General features: G+C 31.2%; 1 protein-coding gene across 2 annotated transcripts; it reads left to right on the forward strand.

The window, feature by feature from the left end:
• Nucleotides 1–5,382: 5,382 nt before the first annotated feature.
• LOC111394075 (probable glucan endo-1,3-beta-glucosidase A6) lies at nucleotides 5,383–8,958 on the forward strand. Of its 2 annotated transcripts, XM_023019854.1 has the most exons (5): nucleotides 5,383–5,408; nucleotides 5,702–6,420; nucleotides 7,164–7,203; nucleotides 7,526–8,065; nucleotides 8,756–8,958. In XM_023019854.1, exons 2-5 carry the CDS (start codon nucleotides 5,710–5,712, stop codon nucleotides 8,791–8,793), a joined length of 1,329 nt encoding a protein of 442 aa, XP_022875622.1. In that variant the 5' UTR covers nucleotides 5,383–5,408; nucleotides 5,702–5,709; the 3' UTR covers nucleotides 8,794–8,958. The 2 variants fall into 2 exon arrangements, with proteins under 2 accessions (XP_022875622.1, XP_022875623.1); XM_023019855.1 differs by lacking the exons at nucleotides 5,383–5,408; nucleotides 5,702–6,420 and having other exon boundaries at nucleotides 6,451–7,203.
• The last annotated feature ends 4,003 nt before the right edge of the window (nucleotides 8,959–12,961 follow it).

Below are 12,961 nucleotides of genomic sequence, written 5' to 3' on the forward strand. Positions count from 1 at the left end.
TCATAAGAGACTGAGCATAATGTTGATATTTAGTTTTTGGACAGTAATATCAACTTGTAAATGGTACTCTTGGTTGGTAATCAAATATTGACAATAAATCCAATCAAACATCAAGTCTATCTTTGGACCCATTCAATGTTCACATTATAGAAAAATTTACAATTATCTCATATTTGTTACCATAAGTATGCAAATAGTTCGGCCAAATATTCACCTTCATTTGGGCCGGTTAATACCCGCATGCATTATGTACACACAACCTTCCTAATATTTCAAATAAATCAATTTAAACAAGAAAATTGATAATCCGAAAGAAACTTCTAATACCAAGATTTGATTTTGATTGCCCCCTTATATTTTATTTTTATTTTTCTCATTTGTTACCAAAAGAAAAAAAATAAGAAAACTAGAGCAACGACGCTGGGAGAGTGCTGGTGCGCTGTCAGAGGTGCAGCCCTTGGGCACTGCAGCTATTGTTGTCTTAAAATTTTTCAAAAAAAAAAAAAAAATAGAAATAGAAATCTAAGGTTTGAAATTCAGATATCAAAATTTAAAAATCTAAAGTATAAATTCCAACCTTAAAATTCGCATTTATTTTCAATGGTTTAGTATGGATTGACTTTGATACTAATTAAATTTTATAGAACTCAAACTTTATGAATTGCCAAGATCTACATGTCAAATCATCAAAACAATTAATTAATAGGGAACATACCTTGATCTATGAATTTGTATCGTGAATCTTTAATTTTGAATCTTGAAGATGAACTTGCAATATTCTCCCTGTGATTGGTTTCTTGCTTTCAATCTTGATTGCCTTGTTCTTGAATTTAATTGTTTCAATCCATTCTTCTTGATTGTGGATTTTGAATCTTCCTCTTCAATATATTTTCTCTTGTACTTTTGTTTTGATAAGATGACACAACGAATGATAAATTACATATGAATTGAGGACCATACCCTTATATATAGTTTTCATATGTATTTCACCTATCATAAAATACAATTATAAAAGAATTTGATATCTAAACATATAATCGGGCCCACACTTTATTTAGATACCCAAAGCCGAATTACTTAATTCTTTATTAGATTACTTTACAAATTAATAATTTAACAATAGAGTAAATAATTCAGTGACATGCAAATTCTTGAAGAGAAAAAGAATTGAATGTTTGTGGGGGGTGAGAGAGGATGCATTTTCAGTCCAAATACAAAGGTTCCCTCCTAGCCTATGCTCTTTTTTCTTATAAAGTCTACCCTTTCTCCACATTACTTTGCGCTCATGTTTGGTAGATTATTGATTATTTTTATTCTTATGTAGTTCTATTTTAAATTCTCGGCTGTGCATTGATTCGAATAGCAACCATACTTTTAAATGTCATTTTTAATAGTCGACGTTGAACCATTTTTTTTTTTCATATTTATAGATTTTTTATTTTATTTTATGCTTTATCCTCACCCTTTTCATTCTTCATAAGAGATTCAATAGCATAAAGTGAGATTTTTTTGAGAGAAAAATTTTTTTTTTTTTTTTTTTTTTAACATTCATATTTTCAACCACACATTCACACGATAAAACATTTTACATGTAAACCTCAAAACTTTTTCCTACTTTTTAACCACATATTCTCTTAAAAAATACTATTCAAAATTTTATTTTTACAATTAATATTGTTCTACACTCATCATTATGAATCATTGGAAAAATTAAAGATTTTATTTAACATGTTATAGGAATCGTAGTTTCAAGAAGAAGAAACGATAAAAAATTTTAATACTCATGAAATACTGAAACTCGGTAATCTCATAGACTACAATTATAATAATATATTGAATTATTTTTATTAATGTTACGTTGTTTGAAGAAAAAATAATAATAAAAATAAAAATAAAAATAATTGTAACTTAATTTTTGACAACCAAAAATATCTGGCTCCACCATGGGCGGATCTAGTCAGCATCCCCACACTTAATTTCAAATTTTTTTCAACAAATTAAATAAACTTAGTTAATAAATTGGGCCCCGCAATTAAAATTTTTGTACTTCAAAATGTTAGGACCAAAGGATAGTATAGTATTTTGACAGTGATACAACTTTTTCATCACCTTCCCCTCTCCAACTTTTCACCTCCTAGTGCTTCCATTGTACTTTTTCTTTTCGTCCATTCTCATTTTCAGATACCGTGTCTGTACACTTCTCTGGATCCTTAAATGAGGCCAATTGTTATTAAATTTGATACTTATAACTTAATTATATGATTCGTTTGCTAGGTACAACTCAATGTTCGAAAGTTAAATTGAAATAAATGAACAAAAACGAGCAAAAATGAAATAAATTCAAAGTTCTGGAGTCAAATTACATATATCTAATAGTTAATGAACCAAAAAATGATGATTAAAGATCACATAGGATTAATCGAATGCAATTGAAAGTTAAAAGAGCGAATTATAGTCAAAGTATTTTGATAAACCAATTTTCAATCACACAAGTTAAGCTCTAGATTTTCAGCCTCGGATTGTTTTTTGGCATATCAAACCTTCTAATTGAAAAGATGATATTTTAGAATAATGACAACCATTTTGAGTTTGCTTTTCAATGTACTTTAAATCACTTCAATTCAATATCAAGAGAGAAAGTTACGAGAAAAATACTAAAACCTATTCAGTTCTCGAAAAACCAAGTGGTGCGTGAGCCCAACCTATGCATCCTGCCCAATTGGAACTGTGCCCGTGCAAGGAATTGGCTGATGCGGGAGCGCACCATAAAATATCATCTTATAGCCAACTTTCCTTTTTTTATTCAAACTCCCTTACCTCTCAAATCACATCCATATAATAAAATCTATGCAATTCAATAGCCGTTGGATTGGAGAACAAATTTAGAATGTGGATTGAATCAAGATCATCAAGAACTTGAAGAATCAAAATTTAGGGTTGAAAAACAATGATGAGAAATAAATCATGACATCTCTTTCCTATAGTAATAAATTTCAAGTGATTTTTTCATTCTTCTTGTTTTAACTTCAAAAATATGTTTAGTTGTGATTAGAATTGAATTAATTTAAAAAACAAAGTTAAATACATTAACTTTATTGATTGTCAGTACGTATAAATAAGACTAATGTTTTTTGTTTATTTTGAGTCCCTAGAGTTGTGTCTATAGATCTTTGTCGTTTGTACATTTTTAGATCTTTGTTTTTGCCCGAAGATGCCCGTAATATTTGTACATGAGTTTTGATTAATAAAATTTACATTTATCGATAAATAATAAGACTAGATTAAATAAATTGAAATAGATATCAATATGCCGACTCTAAATCCAATATAATCATTCTTAGTTAGATACAATTCTTGCATTAATTTTAGAATGATCTTAGCTTAATAACATAAAATATCTTTTGTGTGACAAACTTCGAATCCTATACAAAATTAGTAAACTTGAATAAGAATATATTTTTTTGGAGGAAGATACTCTCAGTTCACTAAAATTATTACTTGTTAACGATTTTGTGCGCTTGCGAAATTTTTACAAATACCCTGTGATTTTGTAAAATAAGAAAAAAGAAAGTGGAAAAGTTTTGAACTTTGAAGAATAAACAAAGCTATAGGGAGAGAAAATTATGTAATTTGAAGTTCAAAGAAAGAACAGGATATCAAGAAATTTTCGATGACGGTGAATTTACTTTTTCATATTCTTTTGCTAATTAAAGAATTACATTTTTGGATCAAAAAATAATTGCATTTTGGGGATTTTCAATTTTGAGATTTTTGTGTTCGCTTAAAATGCGATTTTTTTTATTTTTATTATTATCATTTTTTTTTGGCCCTCCATAACTTTACAATCCTAACTTATTACAACCACTCTTTTCCCTGTCTAGTTCGATTTTGCTTACATCATTTTTTTACTGATCATTGCCCGAACAAGTTTTTTTGTAAATTAAACTAGAACCTTTCGATGTGCATTGAATCTCGTCAGAACGTGCATTTTATCTAATCTAATTATTAATCATAATTACCATATTTTATATTTTTACATTTTAAATTGTCGACGAAAGATATGTCAAAAACTGTATAACTTTCCAATGGGTACAAACACCCATCGTAAAATGGTGCATGTTCCTACGAACTTTGGAGGTTCGTCGAAAAATTAATCTTTTTAATTTTTCTAAAATTTCATTTTAACTTTCCAACTGCATTACTTTATGCGAAAATGTGTTCATTTTGGGTTTTGTTATACGTACACTGTCCTTGTGTACACTGGATGTTAAGACTTGGGGTCCATCTTAATAAGGTCAACCTTTTTAAGAGGAGTGTCTCAATCCTTTATATATTGGTCATTATTTCGGTATTTTACCGATGTGGAATTATATTCCCTTAACATGCCCCCGCAAGATGGTGGCTCGTTTGAGCAGACCAATCTTGAAATCCGTGTGCTCATTTTTAGAGACTTAATCGGATCGAATAGCTCGTTGGAGCTTACTGGGCTCTGATACCATGTTAAGACTTGGGGTCCATCTTAATAAGGTCAACCTTTTTAAGAGGAGTGTCCCAATCCTTTATATATTGGTCATTATTTCGGTATTTTACCGATGTGGGATTATATTCCCTTAACACTGGAGTGTATAAATAGCATTTTCCTTTTATTTTACAAGTAGGGGCGGACCCAGGATAAAAATTCAGTAGAGGCGAAACCAAAAAACTTATGGGGCAAAACCAAAAAATCATAAGAAAAAACCTGAAAAAACCTCAAGAAAAATAAAAAATTTGAAAATCAAGTGGGGGCGGCCAACCCCACTCGGCCTCAAGTGGGTCCGCCCCTGTTTACAAGTTATTGATGGATGATAAGGTTTACTTTATTTTAAATTATTTATAAAATATATTATTTTTATTTTTATTTTTTTTCAAGGGGAGCCTGTAGAAATATTCTGTCAATGTTGGAGCGTGTCATGCCTATAGTTAGTTCTATTTGTAAAGCCTTGGGAGAAATCGGATTACCAAAAAGAAAAATGGAAACTTGAAATAATGAAAAGAAATGAAGCAGGCCAATGTCATGTACTTTAAATCTCATAATCTTTGGCTTAATCTTTGAAAATTATTCCTCGACATTCCTTGCTACATCTATAATAAAATTTTCATAATCTCCATTTTTCAATGAAAATCTCACAAAGATCATTAACCAGCTACTGCACTTCTTGAATTAGTTCAACAGTTTCTTGAGTTAATTTCCTCACTCTATATATAGCTTTCAACTTCACATTCTTCTCCAGTCTTATATTTTCCAAGTTTTATTCTATAAAAAGAACTTGTAATATTTTGAAGCTCAAGTGTATTGAAAATGCATTTAAAGATAACAAAAGTCGAGGCGATTTTTGCTCTATCTTCGTTTTATCTACTTGCTTTCTCTCGTAAGCATTTTTTTTTTTTTTTTATTGTCGCCCGGTGATAACAGGATGAAAATTAGTACATTTGCATATACATATGCTCTAGCATGATCTTCTACCCTAGTGGGCAGGATAATTGTTTACTACTGACGTGACAAGAGAGCTTTATTTATGATTCTCTAAAACAATCATAAATTTAGAGAAGTACCACAATTAAGATTTTCTTGTCACCATGGGAAGTTTTTATCCTGGTCACTGAAAACCAGATCATTTCCATACAGATGCTAACCATTTTTTGAAAAAATTTCCTGTGGCAGATGCATTTATGTCAAGAAGAATTGGCATAAATTATGGTCAATTGGGAAGCGATTTGCCATCTCCATATCAATCGATCGAATATCTCAAGTCGATGAAAGCCGGTATGGTGAAGCTCTATGATGCCAATCCTGAAACTCTAAAGCTTTTATCAGGAACAGATCTTCATGTCTCAATAATGGTGAAAAATGAACAACTATCCAGCATTGCTTCAAGTGAAATAATGGCCGAAAATTGGGTACGCGAAAATGTTCTTGCGTACTACCCCAACACGAAGATCAGATTCATACTTGTTGGAAATGAAATTTTTACCTACAATGATCAGAAAATGTGGCTTGATCTTGTACCAGCCATGAGCCTAATCGAGAAATCAGTGGCTGCACATAACATTCATAACATAAAAGTGGGGACTCCACTGGCTATGGACGTAATGGATTCGACTTTTCCACCCTCAAGTGGGAAATTCAGTTCTAGAATTCCGGAGAAGGTGATGGTATCGTTGCTCGAATTCTTGAATTCGACTCGATCATTCTTTTTCATAGATGCGTACACTTATTATCCATGGTCATTGGATCCATCGAATTTGGACTTAGATTATGCATTACTTAAGGGCGGAAATCTAACTTATAAGGATCCAGTAAGTGGCTTGATTTACACAAATCTTCTCGATCAGATGCTTGATTCTATCATCTTTGCCATGCGGAAACTAGGGTTTCCAAACATCAAGTTGGATTTCCTGTGGCAGATGCATTTCTGTCAAGAAGAATTGGCATAAATTATGGTCAATTGGGAAGCGATTTGCCATCTCCATTTCAATCAATCGAATATCTCAAGTCGATGAAAGCCGGTATGGTGAAGCTCTATGATGCCAATCCTGAAACTCTAAAGCTTTTATCAGGAACAGATCTTCATGTCTCAATAATGGTGAAAAATGAACAACTATCCAGCATTGCTTCAAGTGAAATAATGGCCGAAAATTGGGTACGCGAAAATGTTCTTGCGTACTACCCCAACACGAAGATCAGATTCATACTTGTTGGAAATGAAATTTTTACCTACAATGATCAGAAAATGTGGCTTGATCTTGTACCAGCCATGAGCCTAATCGAGAAATCAGTGGCTGCACATAACATTCATAACATAAAAGTGGGGACTCCACTGGCTATGGACGTAATGGATTCGACTTTTCCACCCTCAAGTGGGAAATTCAGTTCTAGAATTCCGGAGAAGGTGATGGTATCGTTGCTCGAATTCTTGAATTCGACTCGATCATTCTTTTTCATAGATGCGTACACTTATTATCCATGGTCATTGGATCCATCGAATTTGGACTTAGATTATGCATTACTTAAGGGCGGAAATCTAACTTATAAGGATCCAGTAAGTGGCTTGATTTACACAAATCTTCTCGATCAGATGCTTGATTCTATCATCTTTGCCATGCGGAAACTAGGGTTTCCAAACATCAAGTTGGCAATAGCAGAAACTGGTTGGCCTAATGCAGGTAAGATTAAAATTAAACACATTGGTTGTCACCAAGCACTTGATTGTCATCAGCTTAGGTGGTCACACTTGATAGATTCAATTAAATGAATCATATGATGTTACATTTAAGTGAATATATCATTCAATGTCGTATAATTGCTACCTAGATTAGTGTCTGATACCGGTGATGCTGAATAGCATTACTCTGATAATTTGCCAACTAGATTGCTATGCGAGCCTTTTCTAGGAGGTCAAACTAATGAATTGGTGCCACTTGAATATGACGAAACTTAATTTTTTGCTAAAATTCATATTAATTAGTTGCATTCAACCGAATGCAGGTGACATTGAACAATCCGGTGCGAATGTATACAACGCTGCGACTTACAACCGGAATCTTATCAAAAAATTGACCGTCGATCCTCCAATTGGGACACCGGCTAAACCCGGTGTTGTCATTCCAACCTTCTTATTCTCTTTATATGACGAGAATCAGAAATTCGGGCCAGGAACAGAAAGGCACTGGGGACTGTTGAATCCGAATGGGACTCCAATTTACGAAGTGGACTTAACCGGAGCACTATCCGAACAAGATTACACCAATTTGCCCCAGCCTTTGAATAACAAACCATACAAAGGGAAGATATGGTGTGTAGTGGCAAATTCAGCAAACATAATGGATTTGGGACCAGCTTTGGGTATGACATGTGGCCAAGGCAATGGGATTTGTGATGAACTTGGCCCGGGGAAAGGGTGCTATGAACCAGTGTCTGTTGTTAACCATGCAAGCTATGCATTCAGCTCATATTGGGCTAAGTTTAGAGACAATGGTGCATCATGCTACTTCAATGGTCTCGCTGTTCAAACCACGATTGATCCAAGTACGATTTCTAGTCTTATTTTTGCAATGCTAGCCTTCGTTCTCACTTTGAATATGTTGCTTTTCCATCAACTATAAATATTTTTGTTTATAAATAGATAGAAATGAGTAGTGAATAAATGAGTCATATTTGTGGGTCTCATAAAAATTGTGAGTACCGTTAAGTTTTCTCGATGGAAATTGAAAAAGAATTTCCTAATTTTCACATTTTAGTAAAATTTGGGACTTAAAAGGAAACCTAGGAAACTTAGAATAAAAAAATTAATTGTAAGTGGTATTTAATTTTTACACCAAAAAGCAGAAAAAGTGCCATTTATATTTTCAATAATATTTTTAGATGATATATTTCATTGACTTAAAATTATGCATTTAGAGATTTTGTTATTTTATTAAATATAAAGTGTTTTAATTATTTTCAAAAAAAAATTTAAATAATTGAATTGTTATCTTACTATTAACTACAAATTTTAATTTTTTTTTATAAAATTTTTTGACAAAAATTTTTGTCCTATTTTTTTTTTTTTTTAATCATAAATAATGTTTCTACGTTTTGAGTTATATTTTGTCGTGATTCATATCCACGAACCTAGGTTAATTAGCCTACAAATTCAGATGAATATTCTTGCATAAACACTATCAGAATAACTACAATGAATTTAGTTCTTGATAAATGGCATGTTTTGTTGAGCAGGTCATGGATCGTGCCAATACCCAAGTGTCTCGTTCTAAAGAGGATGGTTCAAATGGATAGCTTGAAGACACAAATTTTTTAGTTTATGCATTTTTTCTTTCCCAATATTTAGTTTTCTATTTAATTATCCTCCGAAAATTTTTGTTTAGGGATCAAATGTAGCTTTCTTCTACACAAAAGCTTTAAATTACAGGAATTTGAATCGTTTGTTATTATCCTAAATATATTGCTTATTTTCATGGGGGATTGTTTGCTTTTGCATTTCTACAAGCACAGTCTTAAGCTCTCTTTTTTAATTATTATTGGGTTTTTTTCTATCGCAAATGTATGGTATCGTAACAAGTATTTTAATGAATATTTGAGTCCGAATTATCGTTCCCATAAGAACTATACTTTATTCCTAGTATACTATTTCAACTCCTATTCGATGAATGAAACAATGATGATTTTTGTGAGTATTTGATCAAACAATTACTAATAACAGGAAGGGTAAATAGTACAAAACATCCTTATTTTTCAATGTCATTATGCAAAATGTCCCCATTTTTCATTTTTTTGACATTTTCACTCTTATTTTCACATTTCATTGCGAAAAAGGTATTTTCATCCATTTTTTCAAGAAAAAGACGATTTTACCTTTCTATTCAAATAATACAAAAAGAAATTAAATGAAAGGATAAAGAATTAATTGCAATAATAGTTCCAAATTTTTTTAAAAAAATTACAAATTAAGCACAAATATATAATTAAAAATCAAAAAAAAAAAAAAAATCATTATCTTCTTCCGCCATCTTTTTCCTGCTGCACCATGGAGCTTATCGCTAAACTAGAAGCTTTTTCTATAAAAAAATAAATAAATAAATAAATAATAATAATAATAATAATAATAATAATAATAATAATAATAAAAAATAAAAAAAAATGCAGTCAGTGCTTTTTCACATCTGTCGCTCCCTTTCCTCCGCCCCACTTCTTCACATCGACTTTTTCCCCTCTCCGGTGCAATGATACCTACACGACACATGTATACGTCTGCGAAATTCTAAATCTGGGTAGATTCTGGATTTCATTATTTTTCATTCAGATTTTGTTCATATAGAAATTAGAACCCAAAAAATGCATGCAATAAAAGCGAGAGTTTCGAAAACACTATCAATTTTTTTTTTTCAGACTCCCTATCATCTCAAACGCCAGATCAAGAACCCGAGGTACCTTTGTTTTTTTGGTTTTTCCTTTTGTGGGTTTGCGGAATTATATTAATATTTGATTGAATCCAATGTTTGAATTGATTGTGAGATTTTTTAATGATTTTTTATTAATTAAAAATTTTTTTTTTGTCTGATCTGTGAAAAAAATTGTGGGTTTGAGTTTTGGATACAATGTGTATTTATAAGTTAAATTCCATGAATACTTGAGAAATTTTTTTAGTTTGTGATGTTAATTGAGTTTATAATTTGATTTCATTTGACATGCTAATAGCAATGTCTAAAAGATGTAATGCGTGATGATGCGTGTAGGTCATGTATAGGCAAGGTGAGCTTAGGCAATGCGCAGGCATAAAGAAGCGTAAAAAGTCGTTTTCTTATCTTAATATTATTTTAATTTTTAATCAACTAAAAAAATTGTTTAATAATTAAAAATAATACCTACCAAACATCTAAAATAAATTTATAGGAAATTTATATATTTTTTCAAAGTTTTCAATGAAAAAATAAGTTTTAAATGTAAATATTAAATAGTAAATAAATAGGAATTTTAGGAGATTTCCTTTGTTCGAGTCTTCAAGCGATTGTTTTGAATTTAGAACTGACGAAGTAAAGAAATCAACATTTAAGTTTTAATTTAGAAAAAAAAAAGATAATTATGTGCGTCTAGGCGCGCATTAATAGTCAACGATTGTTGTTGATGTTAAATAAACCCCCCAAGCAACTTGGCTTGGCATTTCCATTGCATATGCGCTACTAATGCGCGCCTTTTAAAACAGTGGCTAATAAACTTGATAAAACAAGATCGGCTAGCATTTTATATTTTATGAATTTTATCTCCTTGTCTGGGTAATTTAAATCTTCTTTTTAGCAACAAGCTCCCACGCATGGTGGAACAAGAAGAAGATGGAGGAAGAAGATGAATGATTTTATTTTTTTTTTAGTTTTGATTTTTAATTATATATTTGTGATTAATTTGTAGCTTTTTGAAAATTTAGGACTATTGTTACAATTGATTCTTTATCCTGTCATTTCATTTCTTTTTGTTTTATTTCAATAAGAGGGTAAAATTGTCTTCTTCTTTTTAAAAATGGATGAAAAGGACTTCTACGCGATGAAGGGTGAAAATAGGGGTGAAAATGCTAAAAAATGAAAGGTTGTGATGTTTTCATAATGACTGTATATCAGTGCTCATAATGTCATCTATTGATTAGCTTTATTTCTTAAATCAAGATTAACAAATCTAATGTAATACTCGATCGAATTCTTCTATCATATTCAATTTACCCCTTTCGAGTTCTAGTTGAGTATATTTTACTAAATCATTTTTATATCTCTATATGAATCAATCTTAGTTAAATGCAATTATTGTTCTAAGAATTCATGTGACGACTGAAATAATTAGCATAAGTATCTCTACGTTTTATACTAACTTGCTGGATTTTACTATGCAGTCTCAATCTAAAACTCATCTCTTGATTCTTGGTAGATTTACAAAATCATTGAAATATTGGCCAAGTAATTCAAAGATTACATTCATGAATAAAATCAACATACATGCTTTGAAAGAACTATAATCTTGAATAAAAGAAATAAAGGGTACCAAATATATTACATTATTCGTCATAATAAAGGATTTAGCTTCGCATGATGTAGAAAGAAAAACAATAGATATTCATTGAGTGAATCACCGAATTTTGAATAAAGATGGCGATAAGCGAATGAATATTGCACCAAGATGATCTTGTTGCCCCCAATGAATCTTCCAAAACCTTGGTTTCTTGATTAATTTTTTTTTCCTCCTTTAATTTGCTCTCTATGGTATCGTTTGTTTCTCAAAGTGTGGAAACCCTTCAAAGTGCCTCTCCCAATGTATTTATACTTCCGCTAATGTTATTTTCTGATTGAGAAACGTTGTGGGCTTAAAATGGGCCAAAATTTTGCACCCTATGATGCATCGAGCGATGCCCACATGGCGCCATGGCACCACAACATTATGCTGGGTGGTGTCTTAGTGCCAACTTTCAGTTAATATTTTGGTTGTTGCGACACCTAGGTGCCCATATAGTGGCCTTTCGGGAAGATTTTTTGCATTGTACATCCTTCAATATTGTTATCATAACTTTCTTTTTCAATATTCAATTGTAACGATTCAAAGTGTGTTGGAAAAAAGCTCAAAGGGCTAAACTTTAACTCAAATAGCTTTTTCTGTTTCGAACGTTTACTATGTCAAAAATGGATCTTAATCTCCGACTAAAAATCTGGAACATATTTGTGCGGTTGAATATTGATTTGGAAAAAAAAAATTTGATCATACTTTACCCATTTTTTTACTTTTAATTCATTCAATTTACCCCTAGCATTCTCGAATCTCCACCGTGAAGTCCGATACAACTTTTAAATATTTACACTTTTGATCCCAAACTTTCAATCTTGCCTTTTTTATTGTCAATTTTAGCTTCTTCTTTTTTCACCACTTCTATTAATCGAGTTTTACCTAATAACACATTATATAATAAATTAGGTTATAATTTTATTAAAAGAACCACGAAATGTCCATATTTTAGAGCTCGAATAAGTATATAAAATACACTGATCATTTTTCCTTAACTAAACGTAAAAAATATCACACAATATGAAGAAACTGAATTGATGAATCATAAGGTTATTAATTTGTGAAAGGTTATTGAATTCTCAAAATCAACGCTAGAAATGAGTTACTCTAAGATAGTGTTTGATAACCTCCAATTCCATGAAAAATGAAAATTCATTTTTACCTTTTGCCAAAAATGAGTGTTTGATAGGTAAAAAATTCTAGAGAATTCATTTTCCATGATTCTTGCCACCTAAACAATTTTCCCACTTTTCCTTGAATTGGAATTCTCGCCAAAATGTTGAGAATTCCAATTTCGGTTTACTGTGTGTATATATATATATATTATGTTGCAATGGAAACAAATTCTAAGAATAATTGTAAAAAAATATTTTCCTTTAATTGGCA

The sequence above is a fragment of the Olea europaea genome, chromosome 4 (assembly GCF_002742605.1).
Source record: "Olea europaea var. sylvestris chromosome 4, O_europaea_v1, whole genome shotgun sequence".
Lineage (NCBI taxonomy): Eukaryota > Viridiplantae > Streptophyta > Magnoliopsida > Lamiales > Oleaceae > Olea > Olea europaea.